The sequence below is a fragment of the Tetrao urogallus genome, assembly GCF_951394365.1.
Source record: "Tetrao urogallus genome assembly, chromosome: 4".
Classification (NCBI taxonomy): domain Eukaryota; kingdom Metazoa; phylum Chordata; class Aves; order Galliformes; family Phasianidae; genus Tetrao; species Tetrao urogallus.
Genome location: NC_136817.1, coordinates 59,245,330 through 59,271,696, shown reverse-complemented (window position 1 = coordinate 59,271,696; position 26,367 = coordinate 59,245,330). Strand labels below are relative to the sequence as shown.

Here is a 26,367-nt window from a genome sequence, read left to right as displayed (position 1 = left end):
AGGAGAGGTGCAACCAACTCCGATCATTTGCAATTTAGACTGCTTGTAGTCAGCTAAATCAAGACCAAAGAGGTCTTTAGAGAGACTTAGTGAGAACACAAATAACTGACTGCCTTGCTGGCTGCCAGTGTCTAAAACACAAGCCATCAAACATCCCTGCACAGATTTTGCCTGTTACTTCAGCTTCCAATTTTAAGGCTTCAAGGTCCATGACAGGCCACTGCAGAACAGATTGAACCTCCTATAACCAGTGGGCTATTAACAGGAGCTCACAAATCCTTCCCACCAAAGTATGTGGATAGGTTTGTTCCTCTTCCGAAATCCTCCACTTTGGTTAAATACTCAATCCTACTTAAATTGTTAACTTAGGTTTTAGAAAACAGCTTTCATTCATCTGCACCGTGTCTCAAATACTTAGAAGCTTCTGTCATTCTACTAACTTACTAACTTCATTTAATACCAACAGTCTTCATCCAGAGGAGAGGAGAGAGCTTGCAGAAGAAATCAGTAATCACAGCTTGCTTTCTTTCCTGTCCTGAAGGGACTGAACAATTAGAAATAATTCCAGGAAAAAGTGTCTGTATATCTGTGTAATCCAGGAGTTCATAAACCTCACCAGCAGTTGCACAGACTGTGAAAGTGTTATGGCTGATAGCAAGAAACAATGCAGTAGCTCATATTCAGGATGGGAATGATTGGCTTTTTCCTGTATCCTCCCATGAATCTTCTCTATTTCAGAGAGAATAGCATTTTATTGAGTCATAAAAGGAATGAATATAAGAACCTCCTTCTTAAAATTGAAGGCAAACATCTCAGAGAAACCAGACTGTCTGCCAGGAACTGCAAACACAGATCTCACCCCTTCTAAAAGGAAGATCTACTTTGCAGGCTCCAGTCATACACTCTTTTCACTCTCTCTATCAGTATTTGTTAAAAAAATCCAACACAACAATGTTTTATAGCTGTCAATATCATACATACCTTGTAAGGATTTCAGTTGCTGAAGTTTTTTCCCTTCATAGTCTTCCGTGATTTTTCCAACTTGCTGATAGTAGTTTTCTACCAGTCTATAGATATTATTGCTGGTCCCATATACACTTTCTACAGCAGCTTCTACCAGTTTCTCCTGTATTACACATTAGAAAATAACAATTAATTTTCTAAGTAAAAAACTAGGTGTTTTGTTCTGTCTAAATCTGAAGACCAAAATTAATATTGTATGCGCATACAAGATTGTAGATTTTGTGCTTTAAAAATGTGACAAACTGATATGTTGGAACATGAAGAATTACGGTACAATCTTTCTAATAACAGAATTTCAGGGGTTTGAAGGAACCTCAAGAGACATTAAGTCCAACCCACCTTCTAAAGCAGGTTCCCTACAACAGCTTCCACAGGCAGGTCCAGAATAAGTCATCCAGACAGGTCTTGAGTTTCTCCATAGAAGACTCCACAACCTCTCTGGGCAAAGTGTTCCAGAGGTCCATTACCCTTACCATACTGAAGTTCTTCTGCATGTTTATATGAAACTTCCTTTGTTCAAATTTTAGACTATTACTCCTTGTCCTATAACTAGACACCACTGAGAAGAGCCTGGCCTCACCCTAATGTGCCTCACCTACATGTGAGAAGGAACCATCTTTCTAACTGTTCAATCTTCACAGCCCTCTTTGCCTGTAAACCCAACTATCAGCAAAGTAAATCTTTTTTTTTTTTTTTTTTTGTGTAAATCTAATACAATTTTTCTTTATGAGGAAAATTCAAGTATTTGCAATGATTGTATTGATCTATGAATTAAGTTTCATTTTATTAATCTATGAATCAAGCTGTTAAGCTGCATGCTATTATTAACTCTAAAATCTTTGTCAATAGATTGTCATCTTCATTTCTTTCTCATTTTTGTGATTTTCTGTCATCAAAAACCTCAGTGTTTTAATGTTCTGGGGTTTGGTTTAGTAAAAACTCTTTTGACAGCTATAGTGAGTCACTAGAAAATATTGCACTTTGACATAGGTGTTAAGTCTGTAAATAGTTTGCAAGTCATCTTCAGTTTTAAAACAGATTGTAATGCTGTCCTGCTGATCTTTTAGACATTGGTTAATGCTTATTTGGAGTTGCCCTCCAATTTATCCAAGCAGAACTCAGTTTTTAAAGAAAGCTGCTACTGAGCACTTCTATACCTTGAACTCCTGTTCATCATCTGAATTCTCTTTTATAGCTTCCTGTCTGGCATGCTGCAGCAGCGTCCGCCCAATCACTTTCTCCATGTGTTGCTGAAGAAACTGAAGAGCTTCTTGGATTTCTGTTACTAACTGCTGGTGAAATTCTAAATGGTTTTGCTGTGTTTCTTCCTCAAGTTTCTCTTCCTCTTCCAGAATGTGAGACTCCTGGTAATTAGACAAGATAATAGCAAGCACTGCCATTCAAGCGTACTCACAACTTTAGTCAGCATCACTGTAAAAGAAAGTCCTACAGCCATTCAGAATATCACTGTTTTAATCCTTAATCTAATTTCCAGCATAATTTTATATTCAGTTACTTAATGTATTTGTTTTGGCACCAAGGTTATTGGCTCTGTCATCATAAGTACAATAACAGCAGTATCCTGTCCCAGCAGTCATATCCAAATGATGAATTCCAGTTTTGATATTTGTACTTTTATATTTGGTCTTACTTCTATGCAAAAACAGTCAAGCTCAAATACTCTGACTGCAGGAAGGGATACTTGTGGATACCTTGATAAATAGCACAGGAACAAGGCAAGCACACAGTTATGCTTCTCATACAATTTTGAGAAAAAGTAGGTATTCGTGCTAAGTACTTAATAGCAAGAAGAGACCATTGGCAGTCTTAGAACCTGTAGCATCCTCATGATGAATTCTGCAGCTTAGCAACATATTCTTTCATTTTGAAAAAATCAAGTGGCTTTCAAGTAGGAATCTAGTAGCTTTGCTTGGTGTTCTCTTGTACTTTCATCAGAAAAAAAGACATAGAAACAACTGTATGCCAGTTTTAATACCAATTACACTCACATTTCTTCTAGGCTGAAGAGTTCTAGTCTCTTAACCTCTTTCAACTATCCTTGCCACTATTTTCTATGCTACTTTTCAAATCCACTTTCCCTCCAAGCTCTGTTCAGCACACAAGAGGACGCTCACCAGCACAACCTGTTCCTTCTTTCCCATGCATACTACTGTCTTTCACAAACTGCCTTCTATTGAGTTGCAGATTTCCCTCTTAAACTAATATTCTCATTTAAGACTAAATAAAATTAAATTATTCTGAGGAATTTAAAAGTTCCTATTTGATTCCCTCTTGTAAATAAAAATTGCAAGCAGGAAAAGAACCTGCTCTGCCCACATTCATCTGTGGAAAGTAATGATGTCCCTGCTGATGCTGGTTATTTTGATGTCTTTATTTAGAGCTCAGGCACGTTTTTGACATTTCTAAGTCAGTCATAAAGTCTTTAAACAGTTTCTCTTTTTTAAAAAAGACCAAAATGTCATGTTATGAAATAAATAAACTAACATAATACTCTCACATTAATTTCAGCATAAGATTAAATTAAATTTACTTAAAATAACACAGTATGTCTATAACTCTGGTTGAGTGTCTGCAAACTAACCTCTTCCTTAACTCCTTATATATCAGTTTTAGTTTTGGAGGCTCTTCCTAACATTTGTTTTCTCTCTGACAATTCCATATATACATCCTGCTCCTTTGGCAGCAAGGATATTATATGCATATATTTAAGCATTTCCTTGTGAGACTGGTCTTAGCTGGCCTTGGAAAGAGGCTGTAATGGATACAGTCCAAAAGAGCAGTAGTATCTGGGGGCATTTCATTTTTGCTAGGGAACACAGTGATTGCATCAATTCTTGTCCCAGTGGGACCTAAATGAGTTGGAACAGTGGAAAGAACATAAACACAGAAACAAGAGGAATGATGTCATATGCATTTGTATTTCACTGTATTTTACTTCTTCTAAAGGTTAATGATATTTTGAGATTTTCACACTTAACAGGGACAGAATTTCCTTAATCCTCATTCTCCTCAAAGCGGAGAATTATGGCTCGTGTCAAGACAATTAGAACTAGATGCATGCAGAATATTCTCTCTGTGCTGATCACACAGTGATGACATGGAGCACAGAGACACAAAGTATTGGATGGGTTCAATCCAGACTGGCAGCAACGGTGAATTGAGTAGGGGTTAATAATGATGCCTGCTAGGAAGGTTCCTCCGATGTTGACTTCAGCAACATGGTGTTGTTCTAGTTAAGTACCCACTGTAGGTAAGTGAATAACCAACAAGATCTAGTATTAACCAGAAAGATTAAGAATGAAAAATGACGACAGTACATAAAAACTTGCTAGGTCTGTTGAAGGAAATAGATAATTTCTTCCGACATTCAAGAAAAGAATTTTCAAGCACATATTATGATCTCTAGAAGAGTTAGTAGGAGTTTCTCTGACCATAAAGCAGTAACTTGTGTAGAGTCAATTATACACTGTGCATGAAGTATTAGAGAATTTTAAATGTCTGCCCAAACTAGAAAGGAATACTTAAGTGCCTCCTATGTCAAGAGGGGTGCATTTTTGACAGGATTTTTTCTCTCTATTTGGAACATGAATGTTTTTATATTTGAGATCTGTGGCTACTTCTAATGCCAGACCATGGCACTTAAGAACTCAGGACAAAGCCCTCCAGAATACTGTACCTACCACTGCCTTCTGTAGCTGCCACTGATCTTCATCTTGACAGGCTGAGGAGTCCTTCTGTAGCATATGTTGCTCTCTCAGTTCCTGGAGCAAGCTCTTTTTTCTGGACATCCTCATGCGGGTCAAAGCTGCCATTCCAATGCTTCGAAGAGTTAATCTTCTCCGTACTGAACACAGCAAGAGCCGCTGTTTTTGAAATATGTAGTTAACAGACCTGCAAAAAAGATCATTAAAAATCACTAGGCTAGGCTGCTTGCTGATTTTGCACACCTGTGGTCAGGAAAGTCATTGCTCAAAGATGACAGTTACTGTTCACTCCCACAAAGCATGCATTAGAATGTTTCTCAAATATAGAGAATGGATATTGCTATGATAAACCTCTAATTCTATTATGCTGAAATTAAATTATAATAAAAATAGGAAGAAAAAAGATAAATATTCAATTATAATTACTCTTTTTTTTTCATAAGAGACCTGAAATAAGATGAAAAGAGAATGTAATCAGAACTGCAGGGAAGTTCAAACTGAAGAAAATGCAGGAGAACATGCCTTGGATTAGCAAGGAAGCACACTCTGAAGAGATGCTGAAGAAGCTAGTGTTAGCTGGCAGCACAGGCAGGGCTAGAACAAGTGAACACACTTTCAAGAAAACTGAACAAAGCAAGTGGAATCTACTCTGTGTGCACTTGGGATGATACTCTTCAGAGCAGATTTGTGTCTGTATCTAACTTGTGTAATTGTAAGGCACTGTGAGATGTTCAGATACCAAACTGTGGGAAATGTCAAAGTTGGAGAATATGAAAACAAGGTTGAATTGAAAAGTACAGTCAAAATAAAGGAGCATGGTGGCAGTAATACTAATATTCCAGATAGCCAAGTGTTTAAATGCATTGATCTATGGTGATGTGGATACCATGGTGAATGAAGTCATTTGGCATCTTAATCAAAACAAGGCAGATAACAGAATTTCTTTTGAGAAGGTGTCTCTTAAGGAGACTTTTAGCCGATAAAACTGGAAGTTTCATTAGTGAGTACAGACAGAGAATGAAAGAGAGGAGTCACTTCCACGGTGTTCTAATAGTAGAAAGCAAAGATAGAGCTGAATGGTGCCAGACTGAACATTTTATGCTGAAGGATGTTACTCCAATGTGACATACAGAGAGCAAAGTGAATCTAGTTCAAGATTAGGAATTACTCACAAACATAGCAATAGATACTCAGAACGCGTATCAATTGACTAATCAGAGAAGACTTCAGACATATAAAGAGTCTGTGATCTTTATTCTTTTTAAAAATTTTTTTACTAATGAAGATTAAAACATACAGTAACTGTCTCTCTGTTTGAGGATGCTTAGAATCCCTCAGCACTGCTTTCTGCAACATAACATACACGGGTGTTTATCTGCATTTGCAGCACTGCAGATTTACCACACTGCTTACTGATAAAATCATACTTACTCATCACTGAGGCAGCCCAGTCTGCTCATGACACCTTGCATTATCTTTTCTTGTTTCTCAGACAGGTGCTTTTGCATCACAGAAGTGAGAGCGTATTCATTTATCCATACCTAAAACAGGAGAAAAAATCGCAATCTTAAGATACTCTCATTTTCATCACTTTGATCCCCATATGATGAATCAGGGGTTTATTTTTATTTTTGTTAAAAATAGTAATCCCCTCTTTCCCTTTCTCCTACAGATTTTCCCAATATTTTCCCCAAAGATTTTCAGCAATAGAGGAACAATGAAAAAAGAACAATGTGGCACAACATTTTGCATCAGCTCTTATCAGCAAGTTGCAGTGGGCTTTCTGTTTGACTTTTTTCACTAGTACAGATGTCATTTTTACTTTAACCCAACAAAATAAAGATAATCGTCCTCCACCACACTTTCATGTGTATTACACAGTGAAAAAAGAAATAGAGATTTTGTGATTAGGTTTTTGACTGTACATTTACAGATCCTTCAAGATGATATTTAATCAAAGAATCTTGAAATGTTTTGATGGACTTTTCATTGGACTAAACTTTTGGAGATATAGACTTAGATTTTGGTTATTGTATTGAGAGAATTTAATGAATAATAGGCCGTAAGATGAAATGACTGTAAGGTCCAAACTCCATTACTGTGAGATGAAGAGTGTATTTCAGGCTAAGCTGGCAGCTGAGTGTAAGCAGGTAACTTGCAGACATACACAGAGCCCTAAATTAAATATAATACTCAAGCTCTCTGATAGCTTCACTTCATGTCCCAGCCTCATGCACAACAAGAGGGAGTAAATTTTGTATTACCATAGACAGCAAGATTTCACCAGATCAATATGTGTAGCAAAAAAGTAGGTGTGTAATTGCAGCCCCTCTTAGTGCAAGGAATTAGGAATGGTACTGGGCCTTCATATTGGGTTAGATAGTCTTTTCCTTGGGAAGCACCAATATGTGCAGGAGAGGCTTTATGTGTGAACACAGAATTAACTCCCCAGGGGAGTGCAGAACATCAGAAACCAGATATTCTCTGGCTTTAAAATAAAAATGTATTTCTTTCCTGGATAGTGCATTTTCTGCACCATACTCAGCAGTACATATGAATGAACCCTCTCCATGTAGAAAACCTTACCAGAGCACATTGTCCTGTGCAAGATGCCTGAGAAGGATGGGCTGGCAGTCTGTGTCACAGATGGAAAGACCATTAGAGACACACCACAGAAGCCTGAACAGAAGTGCAGAGTACTCTTGGTTGCTCTCACAAGCAGCTGCAAGATGTGCACGGGAAGTAAGACCTCAGCTAATTTGAGCCAGGCTCATTCTTAAAATCAAAGAGCACAATCAAGCACAACGTCATCTCTGATTGCATACTACAAATAACACATTGAGGTCTACCATGTCTCCAGGTATCATAATCACAGACATAAAATATTTCCTCAAAATAATAGCTGTATTAGTATTTCCCTTTAGCAGCTCTGTGGATATAGTTTCCTAATGCTTCAACCTCTCTGCAGATGTCCATAAAAGTTTTGGCTAACCAGCCTGAATCAGCACACTATGTGTTTTATTGTCTCTTTCAGCAGTTAAAAGAGGGCTGAAAAAGACTTCTTAACTTTCTTAACTTAACTCTCTTAACTTAACTAGGAGTGTATTCAATAAGAGACTGCCTATGGCTCAGATGTGGCTTCCCATTGTTTTTAGAGACTTGTTTATTCATACAGCTGTTGTTCTTGAGGGCCTGTCCTCCCAGCTGCTCTCCAACAGTTTACAGAGGTAGGTTCCCAAGTAATGTAAGACAGGAGACATTTTCAAGATTTGTAAATGATACAATATTACAGTCAAGAAACAAAAATGTAACACCTCTGCTGCTGGTGGTATATCCTATCCAAAAAAGGCACACAGAATGATAGATAACAAAGACAGGGACTATAATAGGAATTGCAAAAGAAATAGAATAGTTCTGCAATGGAGAATGTAGACTTTCTTATAAAGGGAAAGAATGAGTCACCTTCTAACTGAGACTGCATCTAACATAGGCTGTATGCAAAAATTACCTCTTCACTCTGAGATCAATAGAAATCCTAGAATCCAACAAAAAGTATCCCCTATGCACAATTATTGAACTTAAAAGGAGAAGTGCATTAGCTAGTAAGTAGTCTGAGAACAGTTATTACACATTTAAGTAGACATAGTAAATAAGGAAGATTTGAGATCTGAACCAAATACTAAATCGTCACTAGGAAATTGTTCACCATGAGCCAGCAGTGTGCCCTATATTTAATGGGCAAGAGTCAAGTGAATGAGGTTGGACTTCTTTCAGTGCTGTCCAGTGACAGAACAAAGGAGTAGGGGCACAAATCAGAATGCAGAAAGCGCCATCTGAACATGAGAAAGAACTTCACTGTGAAGGTGACAGAGCACAGGTTGCTCAGAGAGGGGGGGAGTCCCATTCTCAGGAGGTATTGAAAGCCCACATGGACACCCACCTGTGTGAGCTACTCTAGGGAACCTACTTTAGCAGGGATTTGGACTAGGTGATCTCCAGAGGTCCATTCCAACCCTTACAATTTTGTGATTCTGTGACTAATCGGGACCAGGAAGAGAACAGTATATTCTTTATTGCAAGTAACACTTCAGCTGCTCAACGGGATGGACCTAGAGGGCTAGGTATTTTCTATCCCCAAAACTGCAAAAAAAATCAGACATGCATGCACGCACACTATACTGAAGATCCCCTGGGAATCTTAATTTGAAGCTGTTGGCTTCTGACTTAAAAGTAGCAAAACAGAGACAACTATTTCATCAAGCAAGAATAAAAGATGATGCCCCATCCCTAGAGGTGTTCAAGGCCAGGTTGGATGGGGCCCTGGGCAGCCTGGTCTAGTACTGAATGGGGAGGTTGGTGACCCTGCCTGTGGCAGGGGGGTTGGAGATTCATGATCCTTGAGGTCCCTTCCAACCTGGGCCATTCTGTGATTCTGTAAAAAGGTGAGCACTGCACTGCTCTTCCAACACCAGGATAAGTTGCCAGCAGCCCTTCAAAGCTTTCTTTATATCGCTGTGAGATCCAGCACTTTTAGACAGGATTCCTGTACCTGAGTTGTGTTTTTTCCTCTACATCTCTATGTCTTGGTGTTGTCAGCACTGACTGGGGAATCAAAATGGCCCCTAGAAAGTCAGCCTGGGCCTAGGCTGACTGTGGCACAAGGCAGCTCTCAGCTCCCCCGACCTGGCATCCCCCACAACTTTCCTTCCCATCCCAGCAATTGTCCACTACAATGTGATTCCAAAATACTGTTAAAGAATAATAGATTAGTAAAGAATGGAGAAAACGATCATGCTGCACAGTCAGTGTCTGGAGAACAGCTGGGGTCTCTGATTCCTAAGCTGCAGTAAGACTGAGGCCAAAATCATGTTAAACGGGGAAGCAAAGCTCCACAGAATGTTTGGCTATTTGAAAAGATAAGCCATTCCTATCACTGTGAAATAAATTAGTATCAGAAAAACAAAGAGAAAGCAATAAAAAGCACCACATGTCAAAGCTAATAAGCAGCTGCTGATTGGCCTCTATCGGTGCCAAGCAATGATGTGGGAATGGATGAAAAACTCCTCACCCCATTTTGTCTCTGTAAGTTTCTCAGTGTTTTGTCTCCTGGCAACAAGTCCATTATAAGACCTTCAGGAGCAGTGCTAACATTAAGCATTATTCTTTGGCAATAAATACGTGGAATATGCCTTTGGTAGGTAATGAAACCCATAAAATACTTTGAGTTAGATCTCAGATACAACAGTAAATTAGATCCAAGTAAGCTCACTTTCTTGTGAAGCTCTCTGACATTTTTAGCACAGATTCTTCAGGAAATCGAAGTAAAGCAATTTCTTTCTAACAGCCTGTAGATGGTGTGTGATGCATACTGAATGCCAAGCAAGTACCTACCCTAGTGCAGCAGCCTGCTCTGAGTAACAGATGGCAGTGCTCTTCCAGGGAAATCATGAGGCAGGAGATACATGGGAAAATGTTCACGATTTATTTTCATTACTCAATTATTTTTGTTTGCCCTGCTCATATTCTGAAGCTTATAAGGTAAAAGTTAAATATGAAACCGAATTTTAATTTTCATGCATTAAAGAGATTCTTTTTCCCCAAAGGTCGTCATATTCCAGGTATGTATAAATGCAAAAAGATAATCTCAAACAAATATAGTTCAGGTAAATGGGAAAAATCTCTTTTTGAGCCACCTTGGAAAGCTTAAATAACCTGGTGAAAACCCTTCTGGTGCTAGGCTTCCTAAGGCTGTAAAGACTAAGCAATTCTTTATTGTAGTATATTTGTCAAAAGGCAAATGAGAGACATATTTCTTGCTGGAAAATGCCTGATAAATTAAAAGGCCTATTAATATAAATATTGATTTACGGACCTTTAGTCATCAGCACTGCAACATCTGTGGAATCTCCCAAATGTCATAATCACCTCTCACAAGTAATTGATCCCTCCTTTTATAAAGGTGGAAATCAAGTGCTTTTTTCAGTAGGATATGGGTGTCAGCTCACTATTTAAATGTACATGTAGCTGTGTTAATACTAGGAAAGAGTCAAGAAATGAATTTTGCATTTAAATGTAATATAGTTAATTCTGCGACACACTGGCTTACACAGGAAAATATGCCAGCCTAGCCTTGATGGAGTAGCTGTTTCCCTACAAACTCTCTTTAGAGATAGAGCAGTCTTTCTTCCAGTTTAGTTCAAACTACTTCAAAAACCACGTGTAAGTGAAAAAGAACTACCTATTTAAACGTTTATTCTTGAAGAGTCACATATTTTCCCAGTAGGAGAAACTCTCTCCTAGAAATTAATTGCACAGAATCACTTATCCTTAGGAAAGCCCTACCTGTCGATCACGCAATTTTTATGTTGAAGAATGCCCAGCTACACTGCTGGTGACCCAGAGACCAATGAAGGCTATATAGTTATTTAGATGAATTCCTTTATAGCTCAATAATTACTGTTAATGATGTCGGTAAACTCTTTTTTTTTTCTTTTTTTCTCCTTTTTTTTTTTGTCCAGCTAGGAAACCATTTGCTTTATATTATGAATGCTACAGTATACTGAAAATATAGAAAATCAGCTTTTAAATCTAACTATCCTATGCTTGGCCATTACCGGAACATCTGAATTCAAATATAATGCATTAATCATACAGTGCTGTCTAAGGAACTATTCTCCTCAGCCGGCTGCTGGAGCTGAACTAATCCTTTTAATCCCTTGAGAAACAATCCTAGGGTCTTAGTTCCTCCACTCAATCTTCGTACATACTGTGTCCAATGATAGTACTGAAGAAATGCATACAGAATCTTTGGAATAAGCTCTACACTTGTGATCTACATCCTCTACAGTTAAACTACATCCATCTACTAGTTAAACTACGTCCTCTCTGACCTTGAGCAATGTCTGACATTCAATGGGTTTGCAGAAGGATCAGAGCAGAGGAGCCCTAACACTGATTTATTTCTGTTGCTTTTCTCTGGTCTCATTGCCCTCTATGTGCTGGGCACAAACAGAATGAAAAATATGGACATGTGTTTCTTCACCTTATGAAGAGCATTTTATGTAGAATATTTATCATATGTTTCTAGTAATTACAGTATTAATACATAGAAATGATTAAGAAGTATGTACGTAAGAATCATGTAATGCTTCCTTTTCTGTAAACTGAAGAATATATTTTTTTTTAACTGTTTCTGTAGATGTTCAAGAGTTGAGGACACTGTGGAATCAGACAGAAGACTTGCCAAAAAATGTTTATGTACTGACAAAGCTGTCAAACACTGTGGACAGATGTTCAGTAATTACTCTCTGACTCTTCTGTGAGAGTCTACACACACAGCATATATATTCACTCCTTACAGCAGCTCAAACTGCCCATCCTGAGTCTGGTTCTGGTCTGTGTATTCATATACAGGTTATTTCTTTCCATATCCCATTTTTAGACCCTAATGTCCCAGGTTCCTACCTTTTTTTCTTGCTGTAGCTGTTCCTGGAACAGCTTCCAGCGTTTCTGGCGGTGGCTGTCCCACTTCTCCAACTGAGGGACAACATTCTCCTGCCAGTCCTCTTTCAGAAGTTCACATTCTCTTACAGAGAGGCCGGTCACAGCAGGCAGTGTTTGAAGAAACAGCTCATTCACCAGCTCTGCTAAAGCATGGGAAGCTTTAGAATACAGCTCCTATCAGGGGGACAAAAAGGGACAAAGTGAGATAGGTGAAAGCAAACCTCATGGTCCTTTGCAGCTACTTCACTGCACGCTGCGTGATACCAGTGAGGGAATAATGCTTCAGCCAATGTACAGGACTAGTGACACCTAGAGATAAAATCCAATGCCAGTAATGCTTGAGTTGGAGCAGATTCTGTAAATGGAGCCTGTAACAACACAGATGTTTTGGTTTAAAGTGCACAAGAGTATTTAAAATGCCATAGTGGCATTAGCATGAGATTCTGAATCCTAACTGTTGTCCACCTGCAACTGCAAAGCAAATAATACCATGTTCCACTGGCTGTAGTAACAGGTGGTAAAATTCACTTATTTTGCCTGTTTGAGTGGAAAGAACCTTGTGTAGCATGACAAATTTTAGGCATATTTTTAAAGGTGCTGACATGAATGAAGGCAAGAAGTAAAGACAAGTTAAAAGGAACAGTACAGCATTTAGATAGACAAAGTTGACACTGATCACATTAACAGCTATTGCTCCAAAATATGACTCTCCTTAATGCCTTTTGGAAGGACAGAATTATTCAAATCCATCCTGATGCAGAACAGCTTCAAGCTTAGGAAAACAAACATCTGCTGGTGGTTCTATTAAAACTAGTCTCATGTGAGTGGTTTTCAATTGCCGAGGCTGTGTCGTTCACAAGAAGAGTTTGGGCGATTTAGTCAGATGGTATTCAAGCTACTAAACCTTTACAAAACCTGCAATTTCAATGTCAAATACACAGTGACATGACACAAGCTGTGTTTGCAAACTTGCTAGAAATTTGAGGTAAGCCCTGAGGAGAATAACTGAGTGCAGGTAGCTTTCCTTAGAGGAAGAGACAAAACAAAGACATGGAAAGGTCACACAGACACTGCAGCACGCCAGCAAGATGAAGAGCTGGTTTTGTGTGACTTCAACATTGTCATAGCAATCAAAAAAGCTTTATAGTCTGTGTGGTTTTGCTTTCATTGTAAATCACTCAGCCCTCTTGAAAATACTAAGATTTATTCATTTCTTTTAAAATACAGCTAATATTTTTAAAACTCTTTGCAGCATTTCTGTTGCAAAAACAAGTACTTCAAGTCTTCTGGCTGTTGTCTTTCTTTAAATATGGTTTTAATCACAATCTCTTAAGTGATCAAAATCCAGAATCTCTCAATCACAGCACAACAGAGACACAAGCACAGATGTTTTTATCTAAATGTCAAAAACACTTGTCTGCAGCTTATATACATAAAAATGTCAAGTGAACTTATCTGGTTTTGGGGGGCACACTGATATAACATGCTATTCTATAAGAACTTCCCAACTCTTAGATGTGGTATCATAAAAACAAAATTAGAAAAAGAAAAAAAAAGAAGAAGAAAAAAAAGAGATGATAAATTTGCATAGTCAAGTACTCAGAAATAAAAAATAAACACAATTTATGTTGCAAGTAAAATCTGGCTCTGTGCATATGCCCCCATACTGATAAATTTTAGGCTTCCATACCGTTTTCACAAGATTTTTATATGTTCAGTGTTTAGGCTTATCAGTACTCATCAAGTGGGCACATTTTAACAAGAAAATATTTTGTATTTCTCATTTAACGTAAAGTTTGCAAGATGTGCACTGAATACAAAATTATTATTTTCCTCCTGTGATGTAGAATGCTAATCACCATATTAATGAGCTGTTTCACAAACAATAAATAGCTTAGCTCTACAGCTCCCTGCAGCAAACTCCTCTTATGGATAAAGTCAAGACACAACATTATCAGAAGTGCTCATAACACCTTCAAGATCTGCTGTCTTGATTTCTTCCATTCTCTTACCTGTTAAAAGCAAAAACACGCCGTGTTTTAAGAATCCAGCTCCCACTAACTCTGTTTAATCTCAAAGCGTTCAGAATCCTTTCACATTGGGCTACTTGTTCCAGAAACTGGATCTTGTACAGAACTGACAGTGTGAAGACACTGTAGACAACCAGTTGGATATCTCATTTCTGGTAACACTTGTCTCACTTCTGCTCACAACGTGGACGTGACCATTAGATATCATTAGGGCAACATCTGAACAGTAATTTATTTCTTCACACAGAGCCTTTTCTTACTAGGAAATGATCTGGTTGGCAGGGTTATACTGTGTGGCCAAGACTGTGCAACTTGACCTCAAGGTGTTTCTGGCAGCACAGGAACAGGGCAGTGGAGAGTCAATGTTAAGTGACCATTCTTCTATAAACTAAAAGTGGTTTTACAATAAATTGCATTCCAAAGAATTCTGGATAGCTGCCAGCAAATGCTTACTGTGTAGGTAGCTATGTCTGCTCTGCTAAAACTTCCCAGATTAAATAACTAAACTAGGCATTGGGAAACATTGAAAAGTGCATTCTAAATTACTGGTTTACATGTGCTTCATTAGAAGGGAAATGCCATAGGCTGTACCCATCACTGCAGAGACAATCTGCTGCACAGGTAAATCCTGTCTCAAAGGAAGGATCTCTCTTCCTTAATTACTATAGTTACTAGTTCCTGTTATAATAAAAAGTAGGATTTATATTGTCTTAATGAACTGTTTTGTAGTGGACGTGGCCTATCTTGTCAACACTAATGCTAAATAGTTTGAGTTCTCACTGCTGCTTTTTCTTGATTTTAGAATTCAAGCCTCTAAATCCTGGGATTTGAAGTAAACTCAGATTCCATGTTTCTAACCTCTGTATCCTATGTCACATTTAAAAAACTCTGTCACTGTAAACTGTCTCTTCTCTGAGCTTTTCTAGCCTTTCCACACAAGCTAATTCTTCTTCCTTTACTGGATGCTCTGGATAGAAGAAATTCTCCTGTGTCTTCAACAGTTCAGAGTCTAGAGGATTCCGTGCCTTTAGAAATATTGGATGAAAATATGGAAGATGAACAGGACTGAGTGTATTATGTTTCATCTCCTAGATGCTGCAAACAGGCCAAGCGATAGGAGACCTGTTCAAGTGCTGTTAGGCCCTGAAAGACCGATTGTCAACAGTAGAGAACACTTCAACTACTACTACAAATTCTGCTCTGTGCAGGCCACAAATCCTGCACACTTAATGGTCTCAGCTGCAGCCCGGGATCACAACATAAACCACCATCAGTGCTAACTATCATAATACTAACTTCTTCTCATCTGGTCACTGGGTTCTTTAACCAAAACACATAATACTAAGAATATAACAGTCCATGAAGTCAGTGCAACACCAACAGTACAGTGTGCTCTGCATGGAAAACATACACATACAATGTGATGGCTATGCTGTTTAACACTGCACTTGCAGAAACATAGTGGAATAGCCTTGTAAAGTTTGTTAGAAAAAATGAAAAGTCTACATTTAGGAAAAAATGCAAGTGTAACCGAATTCTACCATGTGACTCCAGAATCATAGAATCACAGAATGGCTTGGGTTGGAAGGGACTTAAAAGCCCATCCACCAGTTCCAATCTCTTGTTGTAGATAGGGTTGGCATCTACTAGTCAAGCTGCTCAAGAAAGAAAATAGTTCAAGCTAAGAAAATTGTACAAAATTATTTGTACTCTAAGGAAAGTACTCAATATGAAACAGCAGTAAGTCTGTCCATAATCAAGGACAGCACGATACATATTATTAAGTCTATCTTCTACAGAAAAATAATGAAACCGTTAAGAAATCCTATTGCTACCAACATCTTATTTCTACAGAATAGTTTCTGTGAACTTACTGATATGTCATCTCTTGCTTGTAGAACTTTTACTTAATGAAATTTATTCAAATTGATTCCATTAATAGAATAGCTGATTGCAACAGTGAATGAACCTGTTTGTAGTACCTGGCAGTCAATCTGAAAGCTTTTCAAAAAATCTCCAGAGAAATTCATCAAGCATAAAGAAATACCACAGAGTATATGCAGAAATAAAATGGTCTCACATTAAAATGCTGAATGCATCTGAATTTCAAACAAGGCAGTAAATATAGAATTTTGTCAAAAATCAAGGGAAATACACAGTTTATCAGATTTCACTGTGGATCCAACGAACAATGTTAATGCTTTCCCTCAAACTCAAATGATTAAGTGGTTTTTACATGCAGATGAGAATAAAGTGAATAATGACATTTTGAAGCAGGAAAATATATTTTGAAAGGCTGGTTGCACTGTATTTTAAATGCCAGCCACTCCATTACATATTATCTCCAAGAGGCAATGGCACAGTTAGTTGTTAACTTGTAATAGTTACTTGTTAACTTTGGATACAATAGCATTTCATTGAAAGAATTAAAACTTCTAGTCAAGCCCTAGAGCACTTCATTATCACCAGAAGTCCAAAGGCTTGCTAAGGGGGCATATTAAGGAAAGAATTTCAGAAGATCATACATTCTTCTATAATTTCAATGTTCTTAGACACTACTGGTATCTAGAAGATACTTCACGTCATAAACTCAGGACAGATGGGGAAAAGTTGATCTACACCATATCTCATGCTAATGAAATTACATAAGGAAAGAAATGAAAGAGTTAAATCTCTAGGAACCTGAACTTAAAATTTTGACAAAGATAATTTTCTCCCTGTTATTAACTGAGGAAAAAATATATTTTGCTTCACCTCACATTCATGTTTACTCATTCATAAAATGTTTATTGCTTTGCCTGTTGATAATGCTCAATACTCAATAGCTTTTAATCTAAATTCTTATGCTTTTCTATGTTCTGTCAAGTAAAATCAAATAACATTTTAGTGAACTGCTATCACCAGAAAAGAATTATAAATGACAGTAAATCGTGATTTTTTTTACACTTTTGATGTTAAATATAAATAAATATTAGGCCGAGCCTTTCAGTTAGCTTTGACACAATTCTTTCTTCAATTACAACACTGTGTGAATTAAAATCACTCATCAACAGTGCTCAGTTTGGACTGTACAATTTGTTACTGCCTACTCACTACAAGACTACTCACCCACAGTGTACTGTTTTAATTAACTAGCATCGCTGAAAAGTCCTATGTAATCTTTTAAATACAACACCTTCATTCACTTCAGGCATCAATGGATTCCACTGACCTCAGTTAAATCATTTTAATTGATGTATTCATGTGTTGACAAAACAAACCTACTCAACTATTCTCTGCAAACAGAGTCAGCTTCCAGATCGCTGCTTTTTTATATATTTAATCACCAATTTGAACAATTCCTTGATGTTCTTTAACACTACAGGCTACATTATGCTAGAAGGCCATATAAATCTCGGCGAATTCATGTTTAAAAGGCAAAAAAAGCTAAAAGAAATGGTGGAGAGTTTTGAGCAGGGTTTAGAAGAACATTGTGAGAACAAGATAAGGATATTCTCCCACAAAGGAATGGCAAATACAGTGAAGTGACATATTTTCTTCTATCTCTAGGATATTCAGTGGTTCTCTAGTTTGTTATATGCTGACCTTTTCCCTACATTCTAATATCACCTCTCGCATGGAGGTTATTTTTCTACTTATTCAAGCAACTAAGTCTGTCACGTTTGCTTCCTTGCTCATTTAAACTAGGACAAATCAAGGTGACTGCTGAAATAAGTCATAGAATCATAGAATCATAGAATCATAGAATCACTAAGGTTGGAAAAGACCTAAAAGATCACCCAGTCCAACCGTTCACCTATTCCCAATAGCTCCTACTAAACCATGTCCCTCAACGCAACATCCAGTCTTTCCTTGAACACCCCCAGGCTCGGTGACTCCACCACCTCCCTGGGCAGTCCATTCCAGTGCCTGACCACCCTTTCTGAAAAGTAATACTTCCTCATGTCCAGCCTGAATTTCCCCTGGCGTAGCTTGAAACCATTCCCCCTGGTCCTATCACTAATGACACGAGAGAAGAGGCCGACCCCCAGCTCACTACAACCTCCCTTCAGGAAGTTATAGAGAGCAATAAGGTCTCCCCTGAGCCTCCTCTTCTCCAGGCTGAACATTCCCAGCTCCTTCAGCCTCTCCTCATATGGCCTGTGTTCCAGACCCCTCACCAGCTTCGTTGCCCTTCTTTGAACACGTTCCAGGGCCTCAATATCTTTCTTGCAGTGAGGGGCCCAAAACTGGACACAGTACTCGAGGTGCGGCCTGACGAGTGCTGAATACAGGGGAACAATCACCTCTCTGCTCCTGCTTGCAACACTGTTTCTGATGCAAGCCAGGATGCCATTGGCCTTCTTGGCCACCTGGGCACACTGTTGGCTCATGTTCAGCCGAGCATCAATCAATACCCCCAGGTCCATTTCCTCTACGCAGTCCTCCAGCCACACCGCCCCAAGCCTGTAGCGTCGCCTGGGGTTGTTGTGGCCGAAGTGCAGGACCCGGCATTTGGCCTTGTTGAAACTCATCCCATTGGCTCCAGCCCAGCTCTCCAGCCTGTCCAGATCCCTCTGTAGAGCGTCGCTACCCCCAGGCAGATCCACGCTTCCAGCCAATTTGGTGTCATCTGCGAATTTACTGAGGGTGCACTCTAACAAGTCATACTCACTAACAAGTCATACTAGTGCACAAGTGAAGAAAAAAAGAGCCTAAGCTAAGGGCTATTTAACTTGGAGAGGTGGGAAGCATAACAACTTTGCACAGCTTTGCAAGGCTAATTTTTATGTTCCACAAAATAAAAGCTAGGAATAACTAAATATTTAACTACCTCTAGTTCTATGTATGAATGAATCTTTCTGAAATTCTCTTGCAGTCTTTGGATGCCCTGTGGACAATAGGCTAAGGAATATTTATATATGTAAGTGAGGAGCATGATAAGTGTGTCTCGTTGGTCTAGTTATAGAGAGTACCACCCAGTTTCTCAGTAATATTACTAGGCTTCAGTTTCTACTGGAGTGATAAAAAGCAACTGAAAAGAGCTTCTGCTAAGCAAATGACTACTGGTTAAACTACAAGTCTTTTGGAACTAAAATAATAAGCTCTGCAGCACTAGTAGGTGTGCCCAAATCAGCTGGCACTACAAACAAGCTGATTCAATCCCAACTGGGATACAGGGCTTGCAGCACAGGGCTGAATATCACCTTGGGAGAGAAGTTGGTAGCCAGTTAATCTAATAATTATTTGCTCAGGTCTACTAGACCTGCAGTCACACCTCTACACTGGAAATTTGAGTACCTCAAATTTCTCTTGCCTTCACCACTGGAAGCAGTAACTTCTCCCTCCAGAAAGCTGGAAAAACTATGGAAAGATGTGAAGCCCTGTTGCCCAGGGAAAGGCTTGTCCAAGGAATAGTTCTGGTTTGAAAGTGCGCTGAAACAGATGAAGACTGAAAAGCACTGTGATTGTGAGATGCAATTCCTTCCCTCAAAATCAAATGTTTGCTTTTTTATCCTGACAAAATGTTTAACTACTGCAGTTCCCTCATCTGTAGAAGTCATAACAATTCAATTTATATACAGTAGGGTTATGCTAATTTGTACTTTCTCTTCTTTCCAGTCTATGCTGTTTATAAGATGTACTGAGAAGTCTGTAGAATCTGCATTTAGGGCTAAGGGGGTGCAGTTGTTCATTACGTAAAACATGACAATAAAGAAGTTTTATTGTAAATGTTTTATTGGAAATTCAGATTTATGGACTCTCATCCAATGGATGCCAGCTGGATTACTTTACTTATTGTAGCTTTTCATGTCTGGTAGCGTTAAGTTTGTCTAAGAACGAGAGCAGCCATAATAAGGAATATAATGGCTTTCAGTTGAGTGAATTGGCAGAGTTCAAGTTTGTGCAGCTCTCCTGGCAAACTGGCAATTCTAGAAACACTTAATTCACCTAGATCAATTTTTCTTTAATGGAAAAGAAAATTTACCTAGCACGCTGTTGAAAGAAGTAGGATTTTCAGTCCGATTTCAATGCCACTAAAGCAGAATACACAACAGAAGAAAGCAACATAATTTCACAAATGAAGAGAAACTATGCAGGGGAAAAAATGTTTGGTCTCCAGAGACTTCATGTGAAATGAAAAAGGGGCTTGAGAAGAAGTCATTAACTTTGGAGAATTGAGCACGCACAGTAACTTCAGCAGACATGCTGACCTTCCTTAAGCAGTATTGTACAATTAATTTATTCTGATTTGTGGCCATAGCCCTGCAAGTAAATTTTACCTTTCTCCAAAGCAGTAGTTTTTCTCAAGCATCCTGTTGCTTGCTTGCAGAATAACATAAAACTCGAGTAAAAACTGTTTATTTATTCCTAATACAAAGACTTTGTTTTCAGCTGAATTTTAAAAAGCGCATGTGGACCAGCACTAATTAAGATTGCGTGGGTATCTTATCTTGACGTGCTGGAGAGAACAAGTTTCCAAAACACCTTGATCTGGTCATAATTAATCATGACAAGGATCCTGCAGAGCTAAAAGTGATTAGTTTCAGCCTAATTAAAGGTCACTGCCATCTACGCTTTTGGTCTTCATCAGATAGATCAAGTTATCTTATTTTTCAGTGCAGACAGAAAATAATTAAAGATGACGTAAAGGCATGATGCATCCACACTTTTTCCAAATCAGTAAGATCAAGAAGTGTAAAAATATTACTTATACCACAGACCTGAACACATTTCAGAGAACTAACTATAGATATAAGATATTCTTATATATATAAGAAAAATAATTTCTTTGAGAGGAAAAGAGATGAGAAAACTATTTTGGGACATGTAGAGAAGTGAACTAAGAATAGAATCATCATACCATGGTGTGCAGGAGATAATTATGGTACATAAATGAAGTCTCCCTCCTAGCAGTAATGCCAGATTTTGTATACTCTAAACATTATCACAACTTCGTCAGCCATCCATACAGTGCATCTTGGAAGATCATGTAGATATTTTCTGATAAACTTGAGTTTAAAAAACATACTGTGTTGAGAAGAAAACGGAAAAGGCAAGTTACTGTGGAAAACTGTCAATCTGTTTTGCCAGCCCAGCTTCCTGGGACAGCCATGATCTTTGATGCAAATCCCCACACTAAGGCCTCACATTTGTGTCATGGAGTTGGAGAATGTTCAGAATTACTTTAGTGAATAACATATATCACTAGAAGCAGTACCTTGTAGAGCTCCACCACAGCCTCTGTGCTTTCACAGTCATCTTCCTCTTCCAGCTGCCACTGTGCCTGCCAGTGTTTCTCTAACAGATCATGGTAAGCCTGAAAGAAACATAATAGACATATTTAAATAGCTGAAATGCTGTTTAGATGGCTTCTTGTGACTCTCTACCTACTGTTCCCTAGACCTCAGAGGGTGGTGAGACACTGGAACATGTTGCCCAGTGAGTATGTGAATGTCTCCTCCCTGGAAGCATACAAGGCCAGGCTAGATGGGGCTGTGAGCAGTGCTGTCTAGAGGGAGATGTTCCTGCCTGTAGCAGGGGGATTGGAACTACATGATCTTAGGAATCCCTTTCAACCCAAACCATTCTATGATTCGATGATTCTATATGAATTTTTCTTCCTCTCCAAAGAGTCTATGGGCTCAAGGCCCTCTGTGTTAGGACAAAAGGGTCTCTACTGAGGCAGTAGAAAGTCTTACATTTCTGTCCTTTGTTATTTGCACTGAGGTATTTCCTAGCATTAAGAACTATGTTCTCTTCTGCAGCATAAAGAACAAGTTGTCACCTCTGCCCATTTCCTCTCAGCCTGTCATAAGCAGCTCATTACTCTATATTTTATCCAAGAGTAATTGTTGGTTTTCTAAGGCATGCAAAATAGAGCATTTTCCAGACCAAAGCACTGTGGCTGTAATTTTCTAGGGGAGAGATCTTGACACAATTTCTAAGCTTTGTTTAACAAAGTTGGGAAGCGTTGGGGAATTATGTACGCTTAGAAAATACATACAATAGCTACAAAAATGTGTGGTAGAATTATTAGTCCCAAGTTATGAAAAGACAATGAAGTAAAATGTGCTTTAGCATTCTAGAGTGACTCAAACCTTTTGTTTGTTCAGATGTGAAAGCAGTTTTGAAGAGAGCTATGCCAGACAGGTGTGGCATACAAGAACAGTAACAGAATTATCTAATTCACACAATATAATTAAAGAAGTTGGCCTGCAGTACAAGATTGCATTGTTGAGATTAACAAAGTTTGACAGTTTGCTACAGTTGGAATCTGAGTCTTCTCCAATAGCAATTTATCTAAGTTATTAGATTGCATCGAAAGTTTAATGCTTCTGGAAATAACCACTTCAACCTTAAATAATTTCTCTTCATGAAAATTGAGAATTGATTTTTTTTTTCTTCTTAATTACTTGGCTTTGTGGTTTTCAGCAGTTATAGGAATTTTGCAGCTGTCAGCATTTTACAACTGAGAATTCTGATTTTATGTACATTCTGAACAATAACAATTGAGGTGGAAAATGCGGCCAAGAAAACATTACATTAGCCACCACATACCATATTAAATTATCTATTGCAACCTCTTATAAGGTATCCTGCCAGTGTTCAAATCAGTTTTCCCTCTGTTTATGTGAAATTTAACAGTCTTTAGAGCCTCTGTAATTTTACTCATAGAAAGGTTCAATTAAACCAGTGCAGCCTGCTTTATTCTATAAGATAGATACTTTCACCCAGAGACTTCCTATATTGAACCAAACACAGAGTATCTAAGTAAATGTTTTGGATGAAACATGCAGTCTAGCAGTAACCTACCTTAGCACTTACTTCCAATGTGAAAATTCCAACACTGAAAGAAAACCCAAGGCAAGCTTAGACACAAGGATGTCTGACCCTTTCTTACCTGTGCTGATGATTCATAGCAGAACCTAAAAATTCTGATTTTATGGAATTGAGAGAAATCTGAAGCATGTTTTGCCTTGAAAAATCACAGAATCATGTAATCCTTAGACTTAGAAGGGACCTCTGAAAGCTATTTAGTCCAACTCCCCTGCAATGAACAGGGACACCACAGCTAGATCAGGTTGCCCAGGGCCTTATCCAGCCTCTCCTTGAAAGTCTCCAGGGACAGGGCATCAACCACATCACTGGGCAATCTGTTCTAGTGCCTCACTACCCTCACTGTAAAAGATAAAGGAACGTTTCTATGTACACACCTTAAGAAAATCATTTAAATCTCCAATATTAAAAGCTTTAGTAAGGAGAATCCCTTGTTCAGTTTTCTGTCTGCGTTTGAAGTCTTCTCTCTTTTTTGCACGGCACTCCAGTCGTTTCAGGATGAGGTCTTTACTTTGCTGGATGCATTCTGGAACATGAAATACAAATGATTAGATACTGTAATTCCACAGGGAGAAAGTAGCATCTGCTACTGTCACACAACATAAGCTCACAGAAATCTGTGAAATTTAGTGAACAAAATAGGAAGAAACTACACAGAATTTCAAAGCTGTTTCTTCAACCTTTTCAGATGCAAATTTTTGGGCACTTAAATCTATCTGCCTGGATGACTGCGAAGAGGACCTGTGGGTGTTGATGGATGCTCATCTGAACATGAGCCAGCAGTGTGCCCAGGTGGTCAAGAAGGCCAATGGCATCTTAGCCTGCATTAGAAATAGTGTGGCCAGCAGGAGCAGGGAGGTGATCATCCCCCTCTACTCAGCTCTGGTGAGGCCGCACCTCGAGTACTGTGTTCAGTTTTGGGCCCCTCACTACAAAAAAAACATTGAGGCTCTGGAATGCGTACAGAGAAGGGCAGCTTCTCTGCTGTTGTTTAGTCTGGAGAAGAGGAGGCTCAGAGACGACCTTATTGCACTCTACATCTTCCAGAAGGTAGGTTGTGATGAGGAGGGGTTTTGGCCTCTTCTCCTAGACAACAAACAGGACCTGAGGAAACGGCCGCAAGTTGTACCAGAGGAGGTTTAGATTAGACATAATGAAGAACTTTTCTCTCAGAGTGGTCAGGCACTGGAATGGCTGCCCAAGGAGGTGGTGGAGTCACCACCCCTGGCAATGTTCAAGAGGCGCCTGGATAAGGAGCTACAAGATATGGTTTAGTGCTTGTGGTAGCAGTGGTAATGGAAGGACGGTTGAACTACATGATCCTGAAGGTCATTTCCAACCTTGTGATTCTATGATTCTATGACTCTATCTTTTCTTTTTTGGATCACTACTGTCCTGCACTCTCACCTTCACTGGTACTGCTTTTGCATTGATGATGAGTTCAATACAAGAAACAGATTCCTATTGGCAGCACACCAGCCAAACCTCCCCCTCCTGCTTTAGGAAGGTCCAGAAGTGGCTCATTACCTACTTGCAGATAAGCAAATACTACTTCAAGAACAAGGGCAACAACAAATGGTGGGGAAAACAGGTCCAGAGGAATTTCAGTTCCTATTAGTTTGAACTCGGATGTCAGGTGTATCAGGCTTCCAAAGTGACTATTTCAAGAACCTGCAAAAGTTGTCAAGGTTCATCCAGTTTTGCATGAATACTGTGAAATATTTGGGACACAGTACTTGCTTCTTTCATCCTTCTTCTTGCTCTAAGTGATTTACAAATTCATAAGTCAATCTGAACCCCATCCTACAGAGTAGAATTGATGCTTATGATGTTTTTTGAATATTTCATATCACATTGCTTGTCCACCTAAGAATCTTCATTTCCTCTACACACTCTGTCCCTGATCAGTAATTCATTCTGGACATATGTAGATAAATGGGAATTCAAAAGAAGAGTCAGATGGAGTTGATTTAACGGGGAGGAATTATTTTGCGGAGAATTACAGATTCATAGAATCACTGACATAGAAAAAGGCTCTTAAGATCACCAAGTCTAACTACCACTCAACATTACAAGCCAACCACTAAACCATGACCCATCCACATGTCTCATAAATACCTCCAGGGATGGCAATTCCACCACCTTCCTTTGGGCAGTCTGTTTCAATGCCTAACCACTCTTTCTGTGACTAAATTCTTCTTGATATCTGATCTAATCCTTTGATCTGGGGAAAGAGATGTACATCCACCTCACTAAAACCTCATTTCACATAGTTGCAAAGAGCAGCAAGGTCTCCCCTCAGCCTCCTTTTCTCAAGACTAAACATCCACAGTTCCCACACCTGCTCCTCACTGTGCATGCTACTTTTTCCATGTTCCTTTCTCATATATGATAAAGGACTGACGACTCACCGACAAAACATTTGAAAGTGCACAGAAAACACAGGAAAGCCTTCAATTAAAATTTCCCCTGAACAAACGTAGCAATCATTATCTTTAAGCACTACTTGATTCTTTCAACTTTCTTGTTTGTTTCCTAGGAGCAAAGCCTCTTGCTGGCTCTGTGCTCCAGTTGTTAATTATAGGTACAGTATAACTGATGTATTAAGGAGCTCATAACCTATGTCAACTCTCCAGAGTGTTTTTTCTCAAGCACATTTAACCTGAATGTGAAATTAGGATGTTGCTATCTAATGCCCTTCTGCATATTTAAAACTATGGCTATAAACACTGACTTTACATAAAATCAAGGCCTTGATAGAGTATTCTGCTTTAGAACAAGAGAAACAATGCTAAATGGAAGGAAAAAAAGGCACAGGTTTTAGCTGATTTTTAAGGGAAATCAGTGCCTGAACATATGCAAAGACTATGAACTAGGCATGCTAGTTCTAGAAGTAAACGTCCATGAAATAATGTGTGATGATACACAGACTGAAAGATGAGGATCTTCAGCCTGGAGAAGAGAAGGCTCTGATGAGACCAAAGAGTGGCCTTTCAAGTATCTGAAGGAGGGCTATAAGAAGGACCCTTTAGCAGGATCTGTTGTGATAGGACAAAGGGAAATGATTTCAAAGTGAAAGAGGAGAGATTTAGATTGGATGTCAGGGTGAAGTTTTTTTGCTGAGATAGTGGTGGGATGCTGGAAGAGGTTACCCAGAGAGGCTGAGGATGCCTCATCACTGGAGCTGGTTAACATGAGACTGAATGGGGCCCTGGGCAATGTGAACTAGTACTTAATCTAGTGCTTGGCGACCCTGTCTGTCATGA

General features: G+C 38.8%; 1 protein-coding gene across 1 annotated transcript in view; it reads right to left on the bottom strand.

Annotated features, from left to right (window-relative positions):
- EVC (EvC ciliary complex subunit 1) overlaps window positions 1–26,367 on the bottom strand; it is a gene marked incomplete at both ends in the record, with an annotated part of 50,659 nt that overhangs the window by 6,907 nt on the left and 17,385 nt on the right. The window contains 7 exon segments of the mRNA XM_079534374.1: window positions 982–1,126; window positions 2,181–2,387; window positions 4,725–4,935; window positions 6,180–6,289; window positions 12,213–12,425; window positions 21,483–21,581; window positions 23,479–23,627. Coding sequence (XP_079390500.1) covers window positions 982–1,126; window positions 2,181–2,387; window positions 4,725–4,935; window positions 6,180–6,289; window positions 12,213–12,425; window positions 21,483–21,581; window positions 23,479–23,627 — 1,134 coding nt within the window.